At 49.1% G+C, this 24275-nt stretch overlaps 1 protein-coding gene and 1 pseudogene across 1 annotated transcript in view; one reads left to right on the forward strand and one right to left on the reverse strand.

Annotated features, from left to right (window-relative positions):
* Nucleotides 1-14235, forward strand: part of LOC133629520 (protein NDRG2-like) — a 39863-nt gene extending 25628 nt beyond the window's left edge. The window contains exons 3-8 of the mRNA XM_062020175.1: nucleotides 11171-11215; nucleotides 11886-11937; nucleotides 12043-12090; nucleotides 12605-12640; nucleotides 12790-12841; nucleotides 14099-14235. Coding sequence (XP_061876159.1) covers nucleotides 11171-11215; nucleotides 11886-11937; nucleotides 12043-12090; nucleotides 12605-12640; nucleotides 12790-12841; nucleotides 14099-14235 — 370 coding nt within the window. The remainder of the gene's footprint in view (nucleotides 1-11170; nucleotides 11216-11885; nucleotides 11938-12042; nucleotides 12091-12604; nucleotides 12641-12789; nucleotides 12842-14098) is intronic.
* Nucleotides 14236-18076: 3841 nt separating this feature from the next.
* On the reverse strand, nucleotides 18077-21842 carry LOC133629521 (DNA-(apurinic or apyrimidinic site) endonuclease-like; annotated as a pseudogene).
* Nucleotides 21843-24275: the final 2433 nt, after the last annotated feature.

Raw genomic sequence — 24275 nt, forward strand, 5'->3', positions numbered from 1 at the left:
GAGAGCAGGAACAGACCCAGGGCCCGCAGCAGGCGTGGGTTTGCAAGGTTTGGGCGGGGGCGGCCTGTGTCACAATGAACCCGTTGTCGAGGTGACGGCGGAGAGGTCAACGGTCCCCAGGATCGCAGCGGGCCTGGGTTTGCGGAATTTGGGTGAGGGCGGCCTGCAACACAGGAAAGTCATTGTCAGGGTGACGGCCGAGAGGGGCAGCAGACCCAGAGCCCACAGCAGGCCTGGGTTTGCAAGGTTTGGGCGGGGGCGACCTGCGTCACAAGGAAGCCGTTGTCGGGTTGACGGCGGAGAGGGGCAACGGACCCAAGGCCCGTAGCAGGCCTGGGTTTGCGAAATTTGGGCGGGGGCGGCCTGCGTCACAATGAAGCCGTTCTCGGGGTGACGGCGAAGAGGGGCAAGAGACCCTGGGCCCGTAGCAGGCCTGGGTTTGCGGAATTTGCGCGGGGGCGGCGTGCGTCACAAGGAAGCCGTTGTCGGATTGACGGCGGAGAGGGGCAACGGACCCAAGGCCCGTAGCAGGCCTGGGTTTGCGAAATTTGGGCGGGGGCGGCCTGCGTCACAATTGTTATAAACATGTTTTGTTCAAATTAAAGATGTAAGGGCTGAATGTGGTTTACGCAAAATATGTTAAGCGATATTTTCCAGGAACCTCACCCACACAGGAACCGTTAAAGTGGCAGAGAAGAAGAGGAGCCCCAGCAACAAGAAGGACATGCGCAGAGTACTACCATAAACCCGGAAGTTGAACTGTATAAAAGGAGGAGCTTAGACCGAAGTCGGTGCGGCAGTTGGCAGGACGGTGATCCCCCTGTCGCCCAGCGCTGCATTGCCTTATCGCTACGCTTGCTGTAATTAATAAAATTGTTGATTGGCTTAAGCAACAGTGTTTGACCCATGTGTTGCTAAAATTCCTCCATAACAATTTGGTGCCGTGACTCGGATGAGAATATAGTTCCGGCAGGAGGAGTCAGGGGAGGCGCCCCGCCTGTATAGGCGGCCCCTGGCTCTGAGGCCGGGATCCTACTCTCACCGACGAACCTAAATTGTAACGATAAGGCAAGGAAAAACCCTATAAGCTCAGTGCACTCGAGGTCCGGACGAAGACGCAGGGACGCGTAAGTAACTGCCCCTTTTGGGCAGGGAGATCCGTTCGGGCTGGGTTGGGAATCCTGGAGCACGGCGAATGTGAGTGTGTGTGAGAGGAGGACTGGCAGCCGGATTCTCCAAGTGAGTGCGGACCTGTGAGTAGTGCGGTTCCCATCTCCCGCGAGGGACTGGGCCACAAAAACAGGGAAGCGAGTGTGTGCACACACGTGAACGAGAGGAAGGTGCTCCAGAAGATGGGACAGGGGAAAAGCAAGCCCCCTTCACCCATAAAACCCCCACCTATACCTAAGAATAGTCCATTAGGATTCATGCTAGCCGAGTGGAAGCATTATCCTGAGACAAGAAATAAGGACAAGGCCAAAATGATACATTATTGTGTTGAGGTGTGGGGTGGGAAAGAGATATCTAGAAATATGTTTTGGCCAATGTATGGGTCATCTGAAGATTGGGTGAGACAAAAATTGAACTTTTATGTAAATAGTAAAATACCTTTTAGTCAAGAGGAAAGCGATTACGCTGCAATATGGATGGAAGCTCCGGGAGTTGCAGTATTCAATTTAAAACAGGAAAACGATTGCCAACGGAACAAGAAAAGGAATAAGAAAGAGGAGGAAGTACCCCTAATACCCCCTCCCTATGTACCTCCCGAGATCCCGGACGAGCCCCCACCCCCGCAAGCTCCCCCATTACCAGAACAAGAGAGCATGCAGGGACAAGAGGATCATTTACCAAGGGGACCCGTCACCCGACAAAGGACAAGGCGGCAAAATCTTTACCCCTTAAGGGAAATGCTGATGGGGGGACCACAGCCTGGAATAGGATTTATATCAGTTCCTCTCAATTCGGGAGATGTAAGGGATTTTAAAAAGGAAATGGGCAACTTATTGGAAGATCCACTGGGAGTATCAGAAAGAGTAGATCAGTTTCTAGGTCCCAATATCTATACCTGGGAAGAACTGCAGTCAATCCTAGGAATTTTATTCACTGCAGAAGAGAAAAATATGATTAGGCGGGCAGGAATGCGTATATGGGATGCCCAGCATGTGCAGGGCCCGCAAGCAGACCTTAAATGGCCACTGCAAAACCCCAATTGGAATCATCAAAATATGGAACATCGAGGTCATATGCAGGACCTGAGAACTATAATTATACAGGGAATAAGAGAAGCCGTCCCGCGAGGACAGAACATAAATAAGGCTTTTAATGAGAGGCAAAAGAAAGAAGAAACCCCGACTGAGTGGTTAGAAAGACTAAGAAAGAATTTACAGCTTTATTCGGGAGTAGATCCCGACACCCCAGTAGGCCAGGCCCTGCTGAAGACACAGTTTGTAGCCAAGTCATGGGAAGACATTAGGAAGAAACTATAAAAATTAGACAATTGGCAAGAGAGAGGCCTGGATGAATTATTGAGAGAGGCGCAGAAAGTGTATGTGCGGAGACAGGAAGAAAGCTATCGTAGACAAGCAAAAATCATGGAAGAGAGTTATAGGAAGCAAGTAAAAATTATGGTAGCAGCAGTACAGGAGGGGAGACGGCCTAACAGAACCCCTCCAGAAATGCCACCCAAGGGAAAACCGAGAAACTTAAAAGAATTGCCCACCTGTTACTATTGTGGGAAATCTGGACACCTCAAAAAGAATTGTAGACAAAGAATCAGAGATGAAAGGATATTTAAGGAAGAATAGGGGAGTCAGGGGCTCTACATATTGGGGACACGTACGAACAATGAGCCCTTGATAAAATTAAAAATAGGTCCCCAAGCGCAAGAAGTAGAGTTTTTGGTAGACTCTGGGGCAGAGAGATCTACTATACAACATATACCCCCTGGATGTAAATTATCCAGGGAGACTGCCCAAGTAATTGGGGCAAAAGGAGAACCCTTCAAAGTGGGTATTATACAACAAGTATTGATAGAAACAGAATCCAGAATGAGTATGGGTAATTTTCTTTTAGTCCCTGAAGCTGATTTCAATCTATTAGGGAGAGATCTGATGATAGAATTAGGAATAGGATTAGAAATCAAACAAGGAGGATTAGGAATTAAGCTGTTTAAACTTACGATTGAAGATGAACAAAAGATTAATCCTGAAGTATGGTATACTTCTGAAACGGTAGGCAGATTGGATATTACACCATTTAAAGTAACACTTAAGGATCCAGATAAACCCATCCGACTTAAGCAGTACCCTATATCCCTAGAAGGACAAAAGGGACTCAAACCGGAAGTTGAGAGACTAATATCCCAAAAACTATTGGAGCCATGTATGTCTCCTTTTAATACTCCAATCCTGCCGGTAAAGAAACCCAATGGAACATATAGATTAGTACATGATTTACGAGAAATTAACAAACGCACATTATCTAGATTCCCAGTAGTGGCTAATCCCTATACCCTCCTAAGCAAGTTAGGACCTGAAAATTTGTGGTATAGTGTAGTAGATTTAAAAGATGCTTTTTGGGCCTGCCCTTTGGACGAAAGTTGTCGAGATTACTTTGCCTTCGAGTGGGAAGACCCAGACACTGGACGCAAACAACAACTCAGATGGACAGTACTCCCTCAGGGGTTCACTGAAAGTCCCAATTTGTTTGGGCAAGCATTGGAACAAATCCTCCAAGATTTTGTCCTTGACCCGGGATTAACCTTAATTCAATATGTGGATGACCTTTTAATAGCGGGACAAACGGAGGATCAAGTGAGGAAAGGAAGCATAAAACTGTTGAACTTTCTAGGACTTAAAGGGTTGAAGGTATCAAAATCCAAATTGCAGTTTACAGAAGAAAAAGTAAAATATCTAGGGCATTATATTGAAAAAGGAGAGAAAATGATAGATCCGGAAAGAGTGCAAGGAATTTTATCTTTACCAGTCCCAAAAAGTAAGAGACAAATCAGACAGTTATTGGGATTGTTAGGATACTGTAAAATGTGGATAGAAAACTACAGCAGTAAAGTAAAGTTTTTATATACTAAACTCACTGCTTCTAATCGTGTGAGTTGGGAGAATTCAGATGAAGACCAATTGCAGGTAATAAAAAGGGATCTTGCGAATGCTCCAGTCTTGAGTTTACCAGATCTAAAAAGACCATTCTATTTATTTATAAACATTGACAATGGAACAGTATATGGAGTATTAACTCAAGAATGGGCAGGGAAAAAGAAACCCATAGGATATCTTTCTAAATTATTAGATCCTGTAAGCAGAGGATGGCCTACCTGCTTGCAAGCAATTGTGGGATGTGCCCTAATGGCTGAAGAAGCCCGGAAAATTACTTTTAACAGCACTCTAAAAATATTATCTCCCCACAATGTACGAAATGTTTTGAATCAAAAAGCTGAAAAATGGATTTCGGACGCAAGGCTTTTAAAATATGAAGGGATTCTCCTAGAAGCCCCTAGTCTAAGTCTAGAGACCACATCACTGCAAAACCCAGCCCAATTTTTATTTGGAGAACCGATACAGACAGAAAACTTAACTCATGACTGTTTAAAAACCATAGAGGAACAGACAAAAATTAGGCCAGACTTAGAGGAAGAAGAACTCCTTGAGGGAGAAGTGATATTTGTGGACGGGTCTTCCAAAGTAGTAGAAGGAAAACGCAAATCAGGATATGCATTAGTAACTGGAACAACTTTAGAAGTATTGGAAGCTGGACCCTTAGACCCTACTTGGTCTGCCCAAGCATGTGAATTATATGCAATCTTGCAAGCATTAAAAAGGCTAAAAGGGAAAGTAGGGACTATTTATACAGACTCGAAGTATGCCTATGGGGTAATACATACATTTGGAAAAATATGGGAAGAACGAGGCTTAATTAATTCACAGGGAAGGGATCTTATACATCAAGAACTGATCAGAGAGGTATTACAAGCCTTAAGGGGCCCAACCAAAATTGCAGTAGTTCACATCAGGGGACATCAATCGGGAACGGAATTAAAAATAAGGGGAAATAATCGGGCTGATATAGAAGCTAAAAAGGCTGCCTTGCAGGTAAAGATGATAAAGCAAATTAATCCAAGTCCTAAACCAACAGAGGACTCTCCTACTTCCCCCATTTGTTTTACCTCACGGGAGGAACAAAAATTAACAAAAATGGGGATCCAACAAAACGCAGACGGGAGATGGAAGTTACCTGATGGAAGAGAAGTATTGCCTAAGGCAGTAGCATTCCAATTATTGTCTAGGATACATCAGAAAACTCATTGGGGAAGCCAGGCTCTCATTGATCAATTTGCCCTTAAATATATGAGCATTGGAATACATGATCTGGCAAAATCAATAACTCGCAACTGTGAAATTTGTTTGCGAGTAAATCGGTCCGTACAGAGAAAGCTACCAAAAGGGGGTCGCCCAGGGGCAGTAAGGCCTTTTTCTAAAATTCAAATAGATTTCGCTGAGCTTCCAAAAGTGGGTAAATACAGATATATCCTAGTTTTGATAGACCACTTAACACACTTTATAGAAGCATTCCCCACCGCAAGGGCGACTGCACAAACTGTTGCCAAAGTTTTGTTAGAAAATATAATACCCAGGTATGGAGTGGCAGAAAGTATTGATTCAGACCAGGGACCCCATTTTACTTCCAGGGTTATAAAAGCTCTATCGGATGCATTAGGGATAAGGTGGGAAGAACATACCCCTTGGCACCCTCAAAGCTCAGGGCTAGTGGAAAGGGTTAATGGAGAACTGAAGAAACAGTTAACAAAGCTTATGATAGAAACGAGACTTAATTGGGTTAAATGTTTGCCACTAGCACTTCTAAATCTGAGGACATTACCCCGAGCAGATTTAGGGATATCTCCTTTTGAAATGTTATATGGAATGCCGTATGAAGTGGGGATACCCCGAGATCACCCAGGAGTTATGGATAAGCTGTTAAAAACATATGTTACAGAATTAATGGCATTCAGAAACAAGTTATGGGAAAAAGGGCAGATTGTACAACGACCACCCTTAAACATTAACTTACATCAGGTGCAACCTGGAGACTGGGTCCTGGTTCGAACCTGGAAAGAAAATAACCTACAACCACACTGGGAGGGTCCATACCTAGTACTTCTTACAACCAATACTGCTGTGAGAACTGCCGAGCGCGGATGGACTCATGCCAGCCGAATTAAAGGACCTGTGCCAAAGCCTGAATGGGAAGTAACAAGTCCTCCAGGAGAATTAAAAGTAAAACTGAGTCGGAAAACTGGACCAAATTGACTAAATAGTATTAATGGACCAACTGACATTCAGAGTCGAAAGGAAATATTTACGCAAGTGATATATGCATTAGATGTATTAGCTTATGTTATAAGACTAAATGCTATCTTGTGTGTGTTATCAATGATTAGTTTACGATGAAAAGTGGTGGACTCATTGCATAAGAGGGATCCCACCCAGGGGTGTCTGTTACCCCTGTTAGGAGGTTTAATAAGAATCAACTGATTCGGCCTTAAGAATAAGGGTGGAGAATGGAACTTTAGAACTGGAATTCAGAGAGTGATACAAAGAATTAACCCTGCTCTGTGTTGATATCACTCGAATGAACCGGCTCCCTTTGTGGCAAGAATCCTGAGAGGAGTCTGTCGACACCAGGTGAATAACCCAAGGTGCGACTCTCCCGACATTAAAAATCGTAACTGGAACACCTATATCCAAAGATCTATAAAGAAAGGGCGGACAACCCTTCCTGAAGATTACCCCTGCTGCCGAGAAGATGGGTCACCCCGTGTCTCGAAGCAACCGAGTCGACGGGCGAGGCAGAGGGCAAAAAGAAAGTGGAAGGCAAGCCCCAGGAATAGGTGGATCCAGGAAATTATGGAGCAGGAAATGCCGAGGGACTGGGAATGAAATTAGGGGAGGAATTGGAACATATAAATATAGTCAAGGCAATGAAAAAGCTACTTCTCTGAAGTTATTATTGTTAGTTTTGCTTTTATGGATTAAGGGTGTAAAAGCTAGCCCACACCAACCTTATAAATGGAGCTTGATTAGGTGGGAGGATCAGAAGGTTTTACGGAGTATAACCACACCAGGGGCACCCTCATTTGATACCAACTTATGTGCACTCCTACCAGGAGCATCAGGATGGCCATGTCTTACAAAACTAGGTTTTTACTTTTGTCCAGCCTCAAATCCGGGAAAGAGCTATTGCAATTACCCCGGGGAATATTATTGTGGATACTGGGGTTGTGAAACTGTCGCTCACGGATTTACCCCAGGTGGAGGGCCTGACAAATACATACATATTGGATGGTCACAAGGATGTAAACCTACTAATGTGTGGCAGGCTGTGGCTGTGGGGGCTGATTGGGATTCAACCTCCTGCACGACCTTTTTTATTAATATAAGCAACCCCACGGACCTTGGCTGGCTGGTAGGGAAAACATGGGGAGTTAGGCTATGGGAGACAGGAAGGGATCGAGGGGGACACTTTCTGATAAAAAAGGAATTAGCTCCGAAAAACAGTCATCTAATAGGTCCAAATGCAGCAATAGAAGAAGATCAAAAGGAGCGTCCTACCTCAGCCGGTAAGAACGACTCCTCTAACCAAAACACAACAAACATCACCCCAGGAAGGTCAGAGCATACTATAACTACCCCCAGCCTTCAGATTCCATCCGCGAGAACTTACAGTGTCTTGTGGGAAGTTATGCAAGCTAGCTTAGAAGTACTTAATCAAACATTTCCAAATCTAACTAGAGAATGTTGGCTATGTTATGACATCCGACCCCCCTTCTATGAAGCCATTGGGCTGGATGCAAAGATAAAAAGAGCCAACGGCACTAATCCCGCTGAATGTCAATGGACAAGCAGAAATGTAACTGAACAAGCCCCAGGAATTACTCTCTTTAGAGTTACAGGAAAAGGAACATGTATAGGAAATGTTAGTGTCCAAAATAACAACTTATGCAACCGGACTATACAACCTAAAGGGGCAGACTGGCTTATTCCAGCTAAAAACGCTAAATGGGTTTGCAGTAAAACAGGGGTATCCCCCTGTGTATCTGTCACTCTTCTGAAAAGCGTTAATGATTTTTGTGTACAAGTCCTTATTGTTCCTAAGATAATCTACCATCCTAAAGACTATGTCCTGAACCGCCAACCAACATCTCAAAGACATTATGTAGTTAAGAGAGAGCCATTTTCAGCCCTCACACTAGCAATACTACTGACAGTAGCCGGAACTGGAGTAGGCACAGGGGCTGCTGCCCTAATTACCCAGCCACAGAAACTAAACGCTTTAAGACATTCAGTAGACGAAGATTTGAAAAAAATAGATGAGTCTATCACAGCATTAACCAATTCCGTTAGATCTTTATCAGAAGTAGTACTACAAAATAGACGGGGACTGGACCTGCTGTTTTGGCAACAAGGAGGACTTTGTGTAGCCTTAAAAGAGGAATGTTGTACTTATGTAGACAAAACTGGTATTGTATTAGATACCTTAGGAGAATTACGGAAACAGCTGGAGAAAAGAGAAAGAGAAAGAGAAGCACACCAAAGTTGGTACGAAACATGGTTTAACCATTCCCCATGGTTAACTACCCTGCTGTCTACGATAGCTGGGCCTTTGATCCTATTAATTTTAGGTTTGACATTTGGACCTTGTATTTTTAATAAGGTGATTGAAATAGTTAAGGGGAGACTAGAGGCAGCTCATCTGTTACTAATTAGAGCCAAATATGAGTCTCTAGAAGATACAGATAAGGAAGAAGATTTAGAATGGAGCAAAAATGAACTAAAACGATTTAATGAACAAAACAAATTGACCTAAGAGAAAAAGGGGGGAATTGTTATAAACATGTTTTGTTCAAATTAAAGATGTAAGGGCTGAATGTGGTTTACGCAAAATATGTTAAGCGATATTTTCCAGGAACCTCACCCACACAGGAACCGTTAAAGTGGCAGAGAAGAAGAGGAGCCCCAGCAACAAGAAGGACATGCGCAGAGTACTACCATAAACCCGGAAGTTGAACTGTATAAAAGGAGGAGCTTAGACCGAAGTCGGCGCGGCAGTTGGCAGGACGGTGATCCCCCTGTCGCCCAGCGCTGCATTGCCTTACCGCTACGCTTGCTGTAATTAATAAAATTGTTGATTGGCTTAAGCAACAGTGTTTGACCCATGTGTTGCTAAAATTCCTCCATAACAACAATGAAGCTGTTCTCGGGGTGATGGCGAAGAGGGGCAAGAGACCCTGGGCCCGTAGCAGGCCTGGGTTTGCGGAATTTGCGCGGGGGCGGCGTGCGTCACAAGGAAGCCGTTGTCGGGGTGACAGCGGACAGGGGCAACCGACTCACGGCCCGCAGCAGGCCTGGGTTGCAAAGTTTGGGCGGGGGCGGCCTGTATCACAGTGAACCCATTGTCGGGGTGACGGCGGAGAAGGGCAACAGACCCAAGGCCCGCAGCAGGCCTGGGTTTGCAGAATTTGTGCGGGGGAGGCCTGCGTCACAATGAAGCCGTTCTCGGAGTGACGGTGGAGAGGGGAAAAAAACCCCCGACCCCCAGCGGGTCTGGGTTTGGAAGGTTTGGGCGGGGGCGGTCTGCGTCACAATGAAACTGTTGTCGGGGTTACGGTGCAGAGGTGCAAAGGACCCAAGGCCCGTAGCATGCCTGGGTTTGCGGAATTTGGACGGGGGCAGCCTTCGTCACAAGGAAGCCGTTTTCGGGGTGACGGCGGAGAGGCGCAACGGACCCCGGGCCCGTAGCAGACCTAGGTTTGCGGAATTTGTGCGGGAGCAGCTCATCTCCCATTGGAAAAAATACAAGAAAGCAGGAAAGCAGATCCCAGCTATCTTCAATACCACACTCTTTTTCTCCTCATTTCCGATTGAAAAAAATACATGTTGTCGGTTAAGTTATACCACTGCGTATGGAACCTACAAGAAAGCAGGAAGGCAGACGCCAGCTACAGTAGTAATTAGGTCCCCATGCAGTCTATCAGCCAGCACGGTGTCACATTTGCAGCTGCTTTCGTGTGGAAGCTATCTTCAATACCACACTCTTTTTCTCCTCAGATCCCTTTGCAAAAATACATGTTGTGGGTTGACTGATACCACTGCGTATGGGAGCTAAAAGAAAGCAGGAAGGCAGACCCCAGCTACAGTAGTAAGTAGGTCTCCATGCAGTCTATCAGCCAGCACGGTGTCACATTTGCAGCTGCTTTCGTGTGGGAGCTATCTTTAATACCACACTCTTCATCTCCTCATCTCCCATTGAAAAAATACATGTTGTCGGTTAAGTTATACCACTGCGTATGGGAGCTACAAGAAAGCAGGAAGGCAGACCCCAGCTAGAGTAGTAAGTAGATCCCCATGCAGTCTATCAGCCAGCACGGTGTCACATTTGCAGCTGCTTTCCTGTGGGAGCTATCTTCAATACCACACTCTTTTTCTTCTCATCTCCCATTGAAAAAATAGATGTTGTCGGTTAAATTATACCACTGCGTATGGAACCTACAAGAAAGCAGGAAGGCAGACGCCAGCTACAGTAGTAATTAGGTCCCCATGCAGTCTATCAGCCAGCACGGTGTCACATTTGCAGCTGCTTTCGTGTGGAAGCTATCTTCAATACCACACTCTTTTTCTCCTTAGCTCCCATTGAAAAAAACACATGTTGTCGGTTAAGTTATACCACTGTGTATGGGAGCTAAAAGAAAGCAGGAAGGCAGACCCCAGCTACAGCAGTAAGTAGGTCCCCATGCAGTCTATCAGCCAGCACGGTGTCACATTTGCAGCTGCTTTCCTGTGGGAGCTATCTTCAATACCACACTTTTTCTGTTCAGCTCCCATTGAAAAAATACATTTTGTCTGTTAAGTTATACCGCTGAGTATGGGAGTTACAAGAAAGCAGGAAGGCAGACCCCAGCTACAGTAGTAAGTAGGTCCCCATGCAGTCTAGCAGCCAGCACGGTGTCACATTGGCAGCTGCTTTCCTGTGGGAGCTATCTTCATACCCACTCACTTGGACTGCTCAGCTCCCTTTCAAATAACACATGCCCCCTCTTAACTTATACCACAGCGTATGGGAGCTGTGGAGAGGCCAGGTGTGTTTAACCCCTTCCCAGCCGCGGGGATCTGAGGCTGCAGCGCAGTGGCGCCAGCAGCCTGCAGTGAGTCACCCCTGACATCTGACTCCTCCTGTGACCCCCTTGTGACCCCCAGTGGCCCCAGGAACCCCCTTGACCCCTCCATGACCCATGACCCTTCATGACCCCCCTTACTCTCTGTGACCCCCATGACTCATCCAGGATCCCTTAGTGACCCCGATGACCCCTCCATGACCCCATGACCTTTCTGTGACCCCTCATGACCCCCCCACGCCTCCTGTGACCCCACACATCCCCTATGACCCCCTTGCCCCTGTGACCCCTCTTTGCCCTATGACCCTATGTGACCCCATGACCTCTCCCTGACCCTGTGACCTCTCTGTGACCCCACCGTGACCCCATGGCCCTTCAATCACCGCACATGATCCCTCTGTGACCCCTCCTTATTGTGTGATGCCCTCATAACCCCCCATTGCCCCATGACCCTACATGACCCCACGACCTCCCCTTGATCCCTTGACCCTGCCATGACCCCGTGACCTCCCGGTGACCCCTCCATGACCCCTCTGTGAGCCCTCATGACCTCCTTTTGCCCCTTTCACCCCTCCTTGCCCCATGGCCTTACGTGACCCCAGGACATCCCCTTGATCCTGTGACCTCCCTGTGACCCCACCGTGACCCCGTGACCTCCCGTTTACCCCGTGACCCCGTGGTGACCCCCTGACCCCTCTAGCTGCCCCGTGCTTTTGGTGGTCGGTCAGAACTCCCCCGATGAAGACGCCGTGGTGAGTTTTGGGTGGGGTTGGGGGGTGGGGTCGTGGCCACGTGCTGTGACCCCTCCATTACCCCGTTAAGCCCCGTCCTCTCCCCTTTGCCCCTCCCCCCCCCAGGTGGAGTGTATTGTCAAGCTCGACCCGACCCAAACTCCCTTCCTCAAGGTGACCTTTGACCTCTGACCCCAGGCACTCCCAGTGCCTTCCAGTGACCCCCAAACCCGTCCCAGTGACTCCCAGTAACCCCCAAACCCCCTCCCAGTAACTCCCAGTTACCCAAAATCCATTCCCAATGACTCCCAGTAACTCCCAGTGACCCCCAAACCCCCTCCCAGTATCTCTCAGTGAGTCCCAGTAACTCCCAGTTACCCCCAACCCCCTCCAGTGTCTCCCAGTGACTCCCAGTAACTCCCAGTAGCTCCCAGTCACCCCCAGCTCCCCTCCCAGCTCCTCCCAGTGACCCCCAAAACCTCTCCCACCTCTTCCCAGTCCCTCCCAGTGACCCCGAACCCTCTCCCAGTCCCTCCCAGCCCGTCCCAGTATATCCCAAACCCCCTCCCAGCTCCTCCCAGTCCTTCCCAGTAACCCCCAAACCCCCTCCCAGCTCCTCCCAGTCACCCCCAATCCCCCTTTCCCAGTCCCTCCCAGTAACTCCCAGTGCCCCCTTTGCCCCCCCCAGATGGCAGACGGGGGCGGCCAACCCCAACTCACCCAGGTAAAGGGGGGGGGAATGTGGGGGGGTGGCTTACGGTGTGGGCGTGGCCTGACAGAGAAGGGGGAGTGGCCACGCCCAAGCCGCGCCCCTGTGACGTCACGTGGCCACCCACCCACCCCCCACCCCCCCCCCACCCCCCCCCCCCGCAGCCATCCAAGCTGACGGAGGCCTTCAAGTACTTTGTGCAGGGGATGGGCAACAGTGACTGGCTAATGAGCTAATTAGTGGCCTTAATTAGCGCAATTAACGAAGGGCTCATTAAGGAGGGGGTGTGGGCAATTATGGAGGAGCTTAATTAGTTGGTTTGGGGTTAATTGCAGGGTTAATGTATGATTAGATGGCCTTAGAACCACTTTGGGGGGGATAATTAACCTCATTAATGCACTGTAGGGTGCTAATTAACATCGTTAATGATGGGGGTGGGGGTCTAATTAATGAAGAGGCAGGCTCAGCTAATCAATAAGGGTCTAATTAATTAGGTAGGAGCTTAATTAATTGCTCCTAAGTGGTTCAATAGGTGTTAAATGGATTTAGGGCTGCTTTGGGTTGCTAATTAACATCGTTAATGATGGGGGTGGGGGTCTAATTAATCAAGAGACAGGCTCAGCTAATTAATAAGGGTCTAATTAATTGGGTAGGAGGTTAACTAATTGCTCCTGGTGCTAACTAAATGGTTCATTAGGTGTTAAGTGGACTTAGGGCTGCTTTGGTTTGCTAATTAACATCGTTAATGACATTGGTTGGGGAGTAATTAATTAATAGAAACACTTGGCTAATTAATAAGGGTCTGGTTAATTAGGGAAGGAGCTTAATTAGTAGCTTCAGGGGTTAATTAAAGCCTTAGTTAATGAGTAAGGCCGCTGTGGTGTGCTAATTAACGTCACTAATTATGTGGGGGGGTCTAATTAACTAAGTGAGGGGCTTGGCTAATTAATAAGGGTCTAATTAATTAGGAGAGGAGCTTAATTAGTTGTTTCAGGGGCTAATTAATACGTTAATTAGTGATTAAAGGGGAATTAACACGCCAGCGGTGTGTTAATGGGGAGGACTTGTGGTTAATTGTGTTGGGGGTGGTTCTAATTAATTAGGAGGGCGCTTAATTAACCACCTCGCGGCTTAATAAAGCTCTTAATTAACCCATTAACCCTCGGAGCCTCACTGGGACTAATTAAGGGGGGGGGGCACTTCATTCACCAGAATCACCGCGGAGCTAATTAACGGTGGGGGGGAGTGTTCGGAGCCTAACGACCTTCCCCCGCGCCTTAATTAACCCTTTAATTAGCGATTAAGTCCCCCCCCCCCCCTTCCTGGGTTGAATGGAACGGTGCAGCGGCTGGGCGGGGCCAAGCTCCGCGGTGCCTCGCCATCTGATTGGCTGAGGCGCGGACAGACGCGCGCCGATTGGCCGAGGCGGGGGCGGTGGGCGGGGTTAAAGCGCGGTGTCTCCCCTCCCGGCAGTGGCCGCGTCCACCATGACTCGCTTGTCCCGGTCCCGAACCGCTTCGGTCGCCAGTTCCGGCTCGGCCGAAGGCGAACGGGGCCGGAGCCGAACCCTGTCCCGCGGCAGCGTCGGGGGAGGACCCGGGAGCCCTTGACCCGCCCCTTCCCCGGTAACGGAGGGACCGCCCGAACCGAACCCGGCGGCGCTTCGGCTCCTTCCGTCCCCCTCTCGGGTGTTTCCGTCCCCTCTCGGGTGTTTCCGTCCCCTCTCGGGTGTTTCCGTCACCTCTCGGATCCTTCCGCCCAACGTCCGACGGCCGGATCTAGACGGGAGGGGCACTGGGAGTTACTGGGAGGGGGGTTGGGGGTTACTGGGAGCGACTGGGAGGGGGTTTGGGGTTACTGGGAGGGACTGGGAGCGACTGGGAGGGAGTTGGGGGTTACTGGGAGTCACTGATAGGGGGTTTGGGGGTTACTGGGAGGGACTGGGAGCGACTGGGAGGGTGTTTGGGGGTTACTGGGAGCGACTGGGAGGGGGTTTGAGGTTACTGGGAGGGACTGGGAGCGACTGGGAGGGGGTTTGGGGGTTACTGGGAGTCACTGGAGGGTATTTGGGGGTACTGGGAGAGACTGAGAGGGGGTTGGGGGTTACTGGGAGTTACTGGGAGTCACTGGAGGGTGGGGGGTTCCTGGGAGTTACTGGAAGTCACTGGGAGGGACTTGGAGGGGTTTGGGGGTTACTGGGAGTCACTGGAGGGTGTTTGGGGGTTACTGGGAGCTACTGAGAGGGGGTTTGGGGGTAACTGAGAGTTACTGGGAGCTACTGGGAATTAGTGGGAAGGGGTCTGGAGCTTACTGGGAGCTACTGGGAAGAGGTTTGAGGTTACTGGGATTTACTGGGAGGGGTTTGGGGTCACTGGGAGTTACTGGGAGGGGGTTTGGGGTAACTGGGAGCTACTGGGAGGGGCTTTAGGGGCTACTGGGAGTTACTGGGAGGGGGTTTGGGGTAACTGGGGGCTACTGGGAGGGAGTTTGGAGTAACTGGGAGCTACTGGGAGTTACTGGGAGGGGGTTTGGGGGTTACTGGGAGGGGTTTTGGGGGTTACTGGGAGCTACTGGGAGGGGCTTTGGAGGATCCTTCTCCCCCAGAGCCGGATCTAGATGTGCCCCAATGGGATTCCTCCACCAACGAGGTTTGGCCCCTTTCCCCGCGGATCCTTCCGCCACTCAATAAAAGCCGCCGCTCCATTATGTCAACTGGGTTGAACTGTGATGGACTGGGGAGACTCTTGCATCCAAACCCCACCAAACTGGAACTCTTACACACCAAGTTGCACCAAAACCTCACTTTTTCCTCTCGGAAATGCCTCAAAACCCCACTTTTCACCTCAAAACTCCACCCAAACCCCACTTTTCCCCTCAGAATTGCCCCAAAACCTCACTTTTCCCCTCAAAACCCCACATTTCCTCTCAGAATTGCCCCAAAACCTCATTTTATCCCTCAGAAATAGCCCAAAACCTCACTTTAACTCCCAAAACTTCACCCAAATCACACTTTTCCCCTCAGAATTGTCCCAAACCCTCATTTTATCCCCTCAAATTGCCCCAAAACCTCATTTTATCCCTCAGAAATAGCCCAAAACCTTACTTTTCCACTCAAAACTTTACCCAAATCTAACTTTTCCCCTCAGAAATACCCCAAAACCCCACTTTTCCCCTCAAAACTCCACCAAAACCCCACTTTTCCCCTCAGAATTGCTCCAAAACCTCATTTTATGCCTCAGAAATACCCCAAAACCTCAGTTTTGCCCTCAAAATGTCACTCAAATCACACTTTTCCCCTCAGAAATACCCCAAAACCCCACTTTTCCCCTCAGAAATACCCCAAATCCTCACTTTTCACCTCAAAACTCCACCAAAACCCCACTTTTCCCCTCAGAATTGCCACAAACCCTCATTTTATCCCTCAGAAATACCCCAAAACCTCATTTTATCCCCACAAATTGCCCCAAAACCTCACATTTCCCCTCAAAACTCCACTTTTCCCCTCAGAAACACCCCAAACCCCCACCTTTCCCTTCAAAACTCCTCCAAAACCCCACTTTTCCCCTCAGAATTGCTCCAAAACCTCACTTTTCACCTCAAAACTCCTCCAAAACCCCACTTTTCCCCTCAGAATTGCCACAAAAGCTCATTTTATCCCCCCAAATTGCCCCAAACCCCCACTTTTCCCCTCAGAATGGATGTGCGGCCTACCCAGACACTGACCTTTGGCACTGGGAGGCAACTGGGAGGTAACTGGGAGCGGCTCCTGCTCCTGAGCGCGGCCACGGGCGCTGATTGGACTTAGAGAGGAGGGCGCCGAGCGCTGATTGGTTGCTATGGGGGTGGAGTCTGCCCAGCAACGGGAATAAAGAGAGATGATTGGCTGAGAGGCGGAGCGGCGTCTGTGTGTTTGTGGAGGGGGGGGAATGGGAGGGAACTGGGATGAACTGGGGAGGGAACTGTGGAGGGACGGGGATGAGCTGGGAGGGACTGGGAGGGAACTGAGATGAACTGGGAGGGCACTGAGAGGGAACTGGGAGCAACTGGGATGAGCTGAGAGGGCACTGGGAGGGACTGGGAGCAACTGGGAGGGAACTGGGAGCAACTGGGATGAGCTGGGAGGGCACTGAGAGGGAACTGGGAGGGAACTGGGAGCAACTGGGATGAGCTGGGAGGGCACTGAGAGGGAACTGGGAGCAACTGGGAGGGAACTGGGAGCAACTGGGATGAGCTGGGGGGGACTGAGGGGGCTGGGAGCAACTGGGAAGGAACTGGGATGAACTGGGGAGGAACTGGGAGGGAACTGGGAGCAACTGGAATGAGCTGAGAGGGCACTGGGAGGGAACTGGGAGCAACTGGGAGGGGACTGGGATGAACTGGGAGGGAACTGAGGGGAACTGGAGGGAACTGGGAGCAACTGGGATAAACTGGGAGGGAACTGAGGGGAACTGGAGGGAACTGGGAGCAACTGGGATGAACTGGGAGGGAAGTGGGAGGGGACTGGGATGAACTGGGATCAATTGGGAGGGGACTGGGACAAATTGAAGGGAACTGGGAGGGACTGGGAAGGGGTTTTGGTTTTTTATCCCACTTTCAGCCAGTTTTGACCCATTTTTGACCCATTTATTCCATTATCCCCCAATTTTATCCCATTTTCAGCCAGTTTTGACCCATTTTGACCCATTTTTTACCCCATTTATTCCATTCTCCCCCAATTTTATCCCACTTTCAGCCATTTTTGACCCATTTTGACCCATTTTTGACCCATTTTGACCCATTTTTGACCCATTTATTGCATTATCCTCAAATTTTATCCCACTTTCAGCCATTTTTGACCTGTTTTTGACCCATTTCGACCCATTCCCCCCATTTTTGATGCATTTTTGACCCCATTTATTCCATTTTCCCCCATTTTTTACCCTTTTTGACCCATTTTTGACCCATTTATTCTATTATCCTCCAATTCTATACCACTTTCAGCCATTTTTTACCCATTTCCCCCCTTTTTTGACCCATTTTGAGCCATTTGACCTATTTTCGACCCATTTCCCCCCATTTTTGACCCATTTCCCTCCATTTTCAGCCATTTCTGACTCATTTCCGGCCCATTTCCCCCCATTTATCCCAGTATCTCCCAGTTTTATCCCATTTTTGATGCATTTTGACCCATTTTTGACCCATTTCGACCAATTTCCCCCCATTTTTGACCCTTTTTTTACCCCATTTATTCCATTTTCCCCCATTTTTTTACCCTTTTTGACCCATTTTTGACCCATTTATTCCATTATCCTCCAATTTTATCCCACTTTCAGCCATTTTTGACCCATTTCCCCCCATTTTGCCCCATTTCTGCCCCATTTCCACCCCATTTCCCCCCATTTCTGCCCCATTTCCCCCCATTTCCCTCCATTTTGACCCATTTTTGCCCCATTCCCGCCCCATTTTTGCCCCTCAGCCTGCCCCCTCCAGCGCCAGGTAGATCCCCACGGGACAGTGGTCGCTGCCCTGGGCCCGCTGCTCGATCCTGCTGTCGCACAGATCCTTCCTGCCCCTCTGGGACCACAGGCAGTAATCCAGCCTCCAGCCCACGTTCCTGGCCCTGGCCCCGCTCAGGTAGGTCCAGAAGGTGAAGGCATTGGGCAGCGAGGGGTTAAACATCCGGAAGCTGTCGAGGAAGCCGGCCCCCAGCAGCTCCCCGAATGCCTCCCTCTCCTCCCGCGTGAACCCGGGGCTCCTCTTGTTCCCCGACGGGTTCCTCAGGTCCAAGGGCTGGTGGGTGACGTTGAGGTCGCCGCAGATGGCGACCGGTTTGGACCGGTCCAGCTGGGACACGAAGGAGCGGAAGCGCTCGTCCCAGGCCTGCCGGAAGCTCAGGCGGCCCAGGCCTCGCCCGGAGTTGGGCACGTAGACACAGACGACGCGCAGGGCAGGGAACTCGGCCGTCAGCACGTGCCCCTCGGCGTCCAGCTCGGGGTCACCTGGCAAGGGGACACACAGACAGGGATAAAAAGGGGCTTTAGGGGCCCAAAAAGGGGCTCTAGAGGCCCAAAAAGTCACTTTAGTCCTCAAAAATCAACTTCAATGGCCTAAAAAGGCACTTTAGTGGCTCAAAAAGTCACTTTAGAGGCCTAAAAAGGGACTTTAGAGGCCGAAAAAGTCACTTTAGAGGTCAAGAAGGGGATTTATTGGCTCAAAAAGGGGCTTGAGTGGCCCAAAAAGGGACTTTAGAGGCCTAAAAAGTCACTTTTGTACCTAAAAAAGGACTTTAGTAGCTCAAAAAGGGGCTTTAGTGGCCCAAAATGTCATTTTAGAGGTCAAGAAGGGGATTTATTGGCTCAAAAAGGGGCTTGAGTGGCCCAAAAAGGGACTTTAGAGGCCTAAAAAGTCACTTTTGTACCTAAAAAGGGGCTTTAGTGGCCCAAAAAGTCACTTTAGTGGCCAAAAAGGGGCTTTAGAGGCCTAAAAAGTCACTTTAGAGGCTCAAAAAGTCACTTTAGAGGTCAAAAATGGGGTCCAGTGGCCTAAAAATACACTTTAGTGGCTCAAAAAGTCACTTTAGTAGCCAAAAAGGTTCTTTAGTGGCCAAAAAAGTCACTTTAGGGGCCCAAAAAGGGGCTTTAGAGGTTAAAAAGGGGCTTTAGTAGCTCAAAAAGGGGGTTTAGAGGTCTAAAAAGTCACTTTCGTAGCCAAAAGGGACTTTAATGGCCTAAAAAGACATTTAGAGGCTTAAAAAGCGGCTTTAGAGGCCCAAAAAGTCACTTTAGAGGTCAAAAAGGGGCTTGAGAGGCCCAAAAAGTCACTTTAGAGGTCAAAAATTCACTTGAGTGGCACAAAAATGGACTTTAGTGGCCCAAAAAGTCCCTTTTGTAGCCAAAAAGTCCCTTTAGAGGCCCAAAAAGTCACTTTAGAGGCCTAAAAAGTCACTTTAGAGGTCAAAAATTCACTTGAGTGGCACAAAAATGGACTTTAGAGGTCTAAAGAGTCACTTTAATGGCTCAAAAAGTCATTTTATTGCCCAAAAAGGGGCTTTAGAGGCCTAAAAAGTCACTTTAGAGGCCAAAAAGGGGCTCTAGAGGCCTAAAAAGAGGCTTTAGAGGCCTAAAATGTCACTTTCCTGGCTTTAATGGCTCCTGAGGGCCCCAAATGGCCACTTAAGGCCTCAAAATGGCCACTTAAGGCCTAAAAATGGCTCCTAATGGGCCCCAAATGGCCACTGAAGGGCCCCAAATAGCCACTTAAGGCCCAAAATGGCCACTGATGGGCCCCAAATGGCACTTTAGGCCTCAAAATGGCTCCTGAGAGCTTCTGGTGGCCATTAAGAGCCCCAAATGGCCACTTAAGGCTTCAAAATGGCTCCTGAGAGCCCCAAATGGCCACTTAAGGCCTGAAAGTGGCCACTGAAGGCCCCAAATGGCCACTTAAGGCCTCAAAATGCCTCCTGAAGGCCCCAAATGGCCACTGAAGGCCTCAAAATGTCTCCCGCGAGCCTGTGGCGGCCACCCAGGGCCTGGAAACGGCCAGCAGCGCCCCAGCTTTGGCTACTCACCCATGCCATAGGTGACAGCCAGGGGTTTGGTCCTGCTGAGCAGCCCCACGCCGATGTAGCTGGGCCGGTCCCTGGGGCTGTGCTGGTGAGGGAAGGCCCCGAGGCTCCGCAGCTCCTCTGGCACCGACTCAGCCCCACATTTGGTCTCCTGGAGGCAAAGGACGTCGGGGGCATCGGCCTGGACCCACTGGGGGGGGGGAGGGGGGAAAGGGAGGTTTTGGGGCGGTTTGAGGCAGTTTCGGGGCCGTTTTGAGCCCGTTTCAGGCGCCATGTTGAGTCTCCTGGCGGGCGCCATTTCGTGGGGGGGTTTTGAGGCATCTTTGGGTCGTTCTGAGGAACTTTTGGATCATTTTCTGAGTCATTTCTTTGGATCTGTGTTTAAGAGGTTTTTTTGGGTCATTTTGGGTCTTTTTGAGTGATTTTGAGTCACTTTATGTGGTTTTTAGGGCCTTTTTCATCCATTTCTGGCGCCATTTTGTGTCTCTTTGTGGGGAGTTTCTGAGGCATTTTTGGGTCGTTCAGAGGCACTTTTGGGTCATTTTTTGAGTCATTTCTCTGGATCTGTGTTTAAGAGGTTTTTTTGGGTCATTTAGAGTGACTTTGAGTCACTTTTAAGTGGTTTTTAAAGCCCTTTTTGCATCCATTTCTGGCACCATTTTGTGTCTCTTTGTGGGGGGTCATTCTGAGGCATTTTTGGGTCGTTCTGAGGCACTTTTGGGTCATTTTTTGAGTAATTTCTTTGAATCTGTGTTTAAGAGGTTTTTTGGGTCTTTTTGAGTGATTTTTAGTCACTTTTAAGTGTTTTTTTAAGGCTTTTTGCATCCATTTCAGGCACCATTTTTAGGCCTTTGTTGGAGCCATTTTGAGGCATTTTGGGGTTATTTTGGGCCATTTTTGGCTCATTTTAAGTTCCATTCTTTAACCAATTTTTTAATCATTTTCAGTTTCATTTTCAGCTACATTTTGGGCTCATTTTGACCCATTTTAGCCTCATTTTGCCCAATTTTACCTCATTTCAGGCCGATTTTGGGCCCATTTTGAGCCTTTTTCACCCCATTTTTGGGTCAAAATCCCTCATTTTTGGCCCATTTTCATTCCCTTCCTTTGAAGCAACTTCTCAACCACTTCAAGACCCATTTTCAGCTCCATTTTGGGCTCATTTTGACCCATTTTGACCCATTTTGGCCTCATTTTGCCCAATTTTACCTCATTTCAGGCCCATTTCAGCCGCCATTTTGAGCCTTTTTTACCCCATTTTTGTGTCAAAATCCCTCATTTTTGGCCTATTTTCATTCCCTTCCTTTGAACCAACTTCTCAACCACTTCAAGACCCATTTTTAGCTTCATTTTGGGCTCATTTTTACCCATTTTGGGCTCATTTTGGCCCATTTTGGCCTCATCTTGGCTCCATTTTGCCCCGTTTTCCCTCATTTCAGCCGCCATTTTGAACCTTTTTCACCCCATTTTTGGGTCAAAATCCCCCCTTTTTGGGTCCTTTCCAGCCCCATTTCTCTGGGGCGCCCCAGTCTGGCCCAGTTTCAGCCCAGTTTAACCCACCTCCAGGCCTCCTTTCTTCACCCAGGCCCTGAGACCGTCCACGTTCCACGACGTCACCTTGAAGTTGAACCTTCACCCGTCTTCCGCTGTGTCCCAGGGCGGGGGGGCGGACATACAGGTCACTGGGAGAAACTGGGAGGCCACTGGAACTTACTGGGAGGGACTGGGAAGGGGGTTGGGGTGGTTTGGGGTGGGTTTGGGGTGGTTTAAAGGGGATTTGCAGTGGTTTTGGGGCACTTGACAGTACTGGTTTGTACTGGGAGGGCACTGGGAGTTACTGGGAGGGACTGGGAAGGGGGGTTGGGGTGGGTTTGGGATGGTTTGGGGGGGATTTGGGGTGGTTTAAGGGGGATTTGGGGTGGTTTTGGGGCACTTGATGGTATGGTTTGTACTGGGAGGGCACTGGGAGTTACTGGGAGGGACTGGGAAGAGGGTTGGGGTGGTTTGGGGGGGGTTGGGGTCACTGGGAGTTACTGGGAGCTACTGGGAGTTACTGGGAGGGGGACTGGAATCACTGAGAGTCACTGGGAGTCACTGGGAGGGGGTTTGTGGGTCACTGGGAGTTACTGGGAGCAACTGGGAGGGACTGGGAGGGGATTTGTGGGTCACTGGGAGCTACTGGGAGGGACTGGGAGGGGGTTTGGCGTCACTGGAAGCCACTGGAAGCTACTGGGAGGGACTGGGAGGGGGTTTGGGGGTCACTGGGAGTCACTGGGAGCAACTGGGAGTCACTGGGAGGAGGTTTGGGGTCACTGGGAGTTACTGGGAGCTACTGGGAGGGAGTTTGTGGGTCACTGGGTGTTACTGGGAGTCACTGGGAGCTACTGGGAAAAACTGGGAGTTACTGGGAGAGGGGTTTTGGGTCACTGGGTGTTACTGGGAGCTACTGGGAGTCACTGGGAGTTACTGGAAGGGGGTTTTGGGTTGACTGGGAGCTCCTTGGAGCTACTGGGAAGGGCTTTGGGGTTACTGGAAGCTACAGAGAGGGGGTTCTGGTTTACTGGGAGTGACTTGGAGCTACTGGAAGGGACTGGGAGGTGGTTTGGGGGTAACTGGGAGTTACTGGGAGCCCCACCAGGCCCGTACTGGTCCGTACTGGTTTATACTGGTGCCTCTCACCCTCTATAAGTCTATAACTTAACCGACAACATGTATTTTTTCAATGGGAGATGAGGAGAAAAAGAGTGTGGTATTGAAGATAGCTCCCACAGGAAAGCAGCTGCAAATGTGACACCGTGCTGGCTGATAGACTGCATGGAGACCTACTTACTACTGTAGCTGGGGTCTGCCTTCCTGCTTTCTTGTAGCTCCCATACTCAGTGGTATAACTTAACCGACAACATGTATTTTTTCAATGGGAGTTGAGCAGTCGAAATGAGTGGGATTGGAGATAGCTCCCACAGGAAAGCAGCTGCAAATGTCACACATTGCTGGCTGATAGACTACATGGGGACCTACATTCCACTGTAGGTGGAGTATTCCTTCCTGCTTTCTTGTAGCTCCCATGCACAGTGGTCTAACTTCTACCAACAGCATATATTTTTTAATATGAGCTGAGCAGTCAAGGGGAGTTAGATTGGAGATACCTGCTACAGGAAAGCAGCTGCAAATGTGACACCGTGCTGGCTGATAGACTACATAGGGACCTACTTACCACTGTAGTGAGGGTCTGTGTACCTGCTTTCTTGTAGTTCCCATACGCAGTGGCGTAACTTCTTCTCAAATCATATATTTTCAAAGGGAGCTGACGAGGCCAAGAGTGTGGGATATTTGATAACTCCCACAGGAAAACATCTGCAAATGGGACACAGTATTGGCTGATAGTGTACAATGGGACCTACTTATGACTGTAAGTGGGGTCTGCATTCCTGCTTTCTTTTAGCTCCAATACGCAGTGGTTTCACTTCTACCGACAGCCGGTATTTTTTCAATGGGAGCTGAGCAGGCCAATTGCGTGGGATTGGAGAGAACTCCCATAAAAACGCAGCTGCAAAGGTGGTGCAGTGCAAGCTTATAGATTACAATGGGATCTACGTACCACTGTATGTGGCTTCTGCCTTCCTGCTTTCTTGTAGCTCCCATAGTCAGTGGTATAACTTAACCGACAACACGTATTTTTTCAATGGGAGTTGAACAATCCAAGTGTGTGGGATGGGAGATAGCTCTCACAGGAAAGCACCTGCAAAGGTAACACAGTGCTGGCTTATAGACTACGTAGGGACCTACTTACTACTTTAGTTTTTGTCTGTGTATCTGCTTTCTTGTAGTGCCCAGACACAGCGGCGTAACTTCTACCGGCAGCCTGTATTTTTTCAATGGGAGTCAATCAGGCCAAGTGCATGGTGTTGGAGATAACTCCCCTAGGAAAGCAATGTCAAAGGTGGTAAAGTGCTGACTGATAGGCTACATGGGTGTTGATGGATCTGCAACTTATCTACACAGGAATACAGATTAGCAGGCACTTCTTTTTTATGTAGTGCTGGGAAAACACGGGGGATAGCTCCTCCATAAATGCTTCCTTGTTTGTTATCATTTTCAGGGTTTTAA

This window comes from Colius striatus, unplaced genomic scaffold, assembly GCF_028858725.1.
Source record: "Colius striatus isolate bColStr4 unplaced genomic scaffold, bColStr4.1.hap1 scaffold_59, whole genome shotgun sequence".
NCBI lineage: Eukaryota > Metazoa > Chordata > Aves > Coliiformes > Coliidae > Colius > Colius striatus.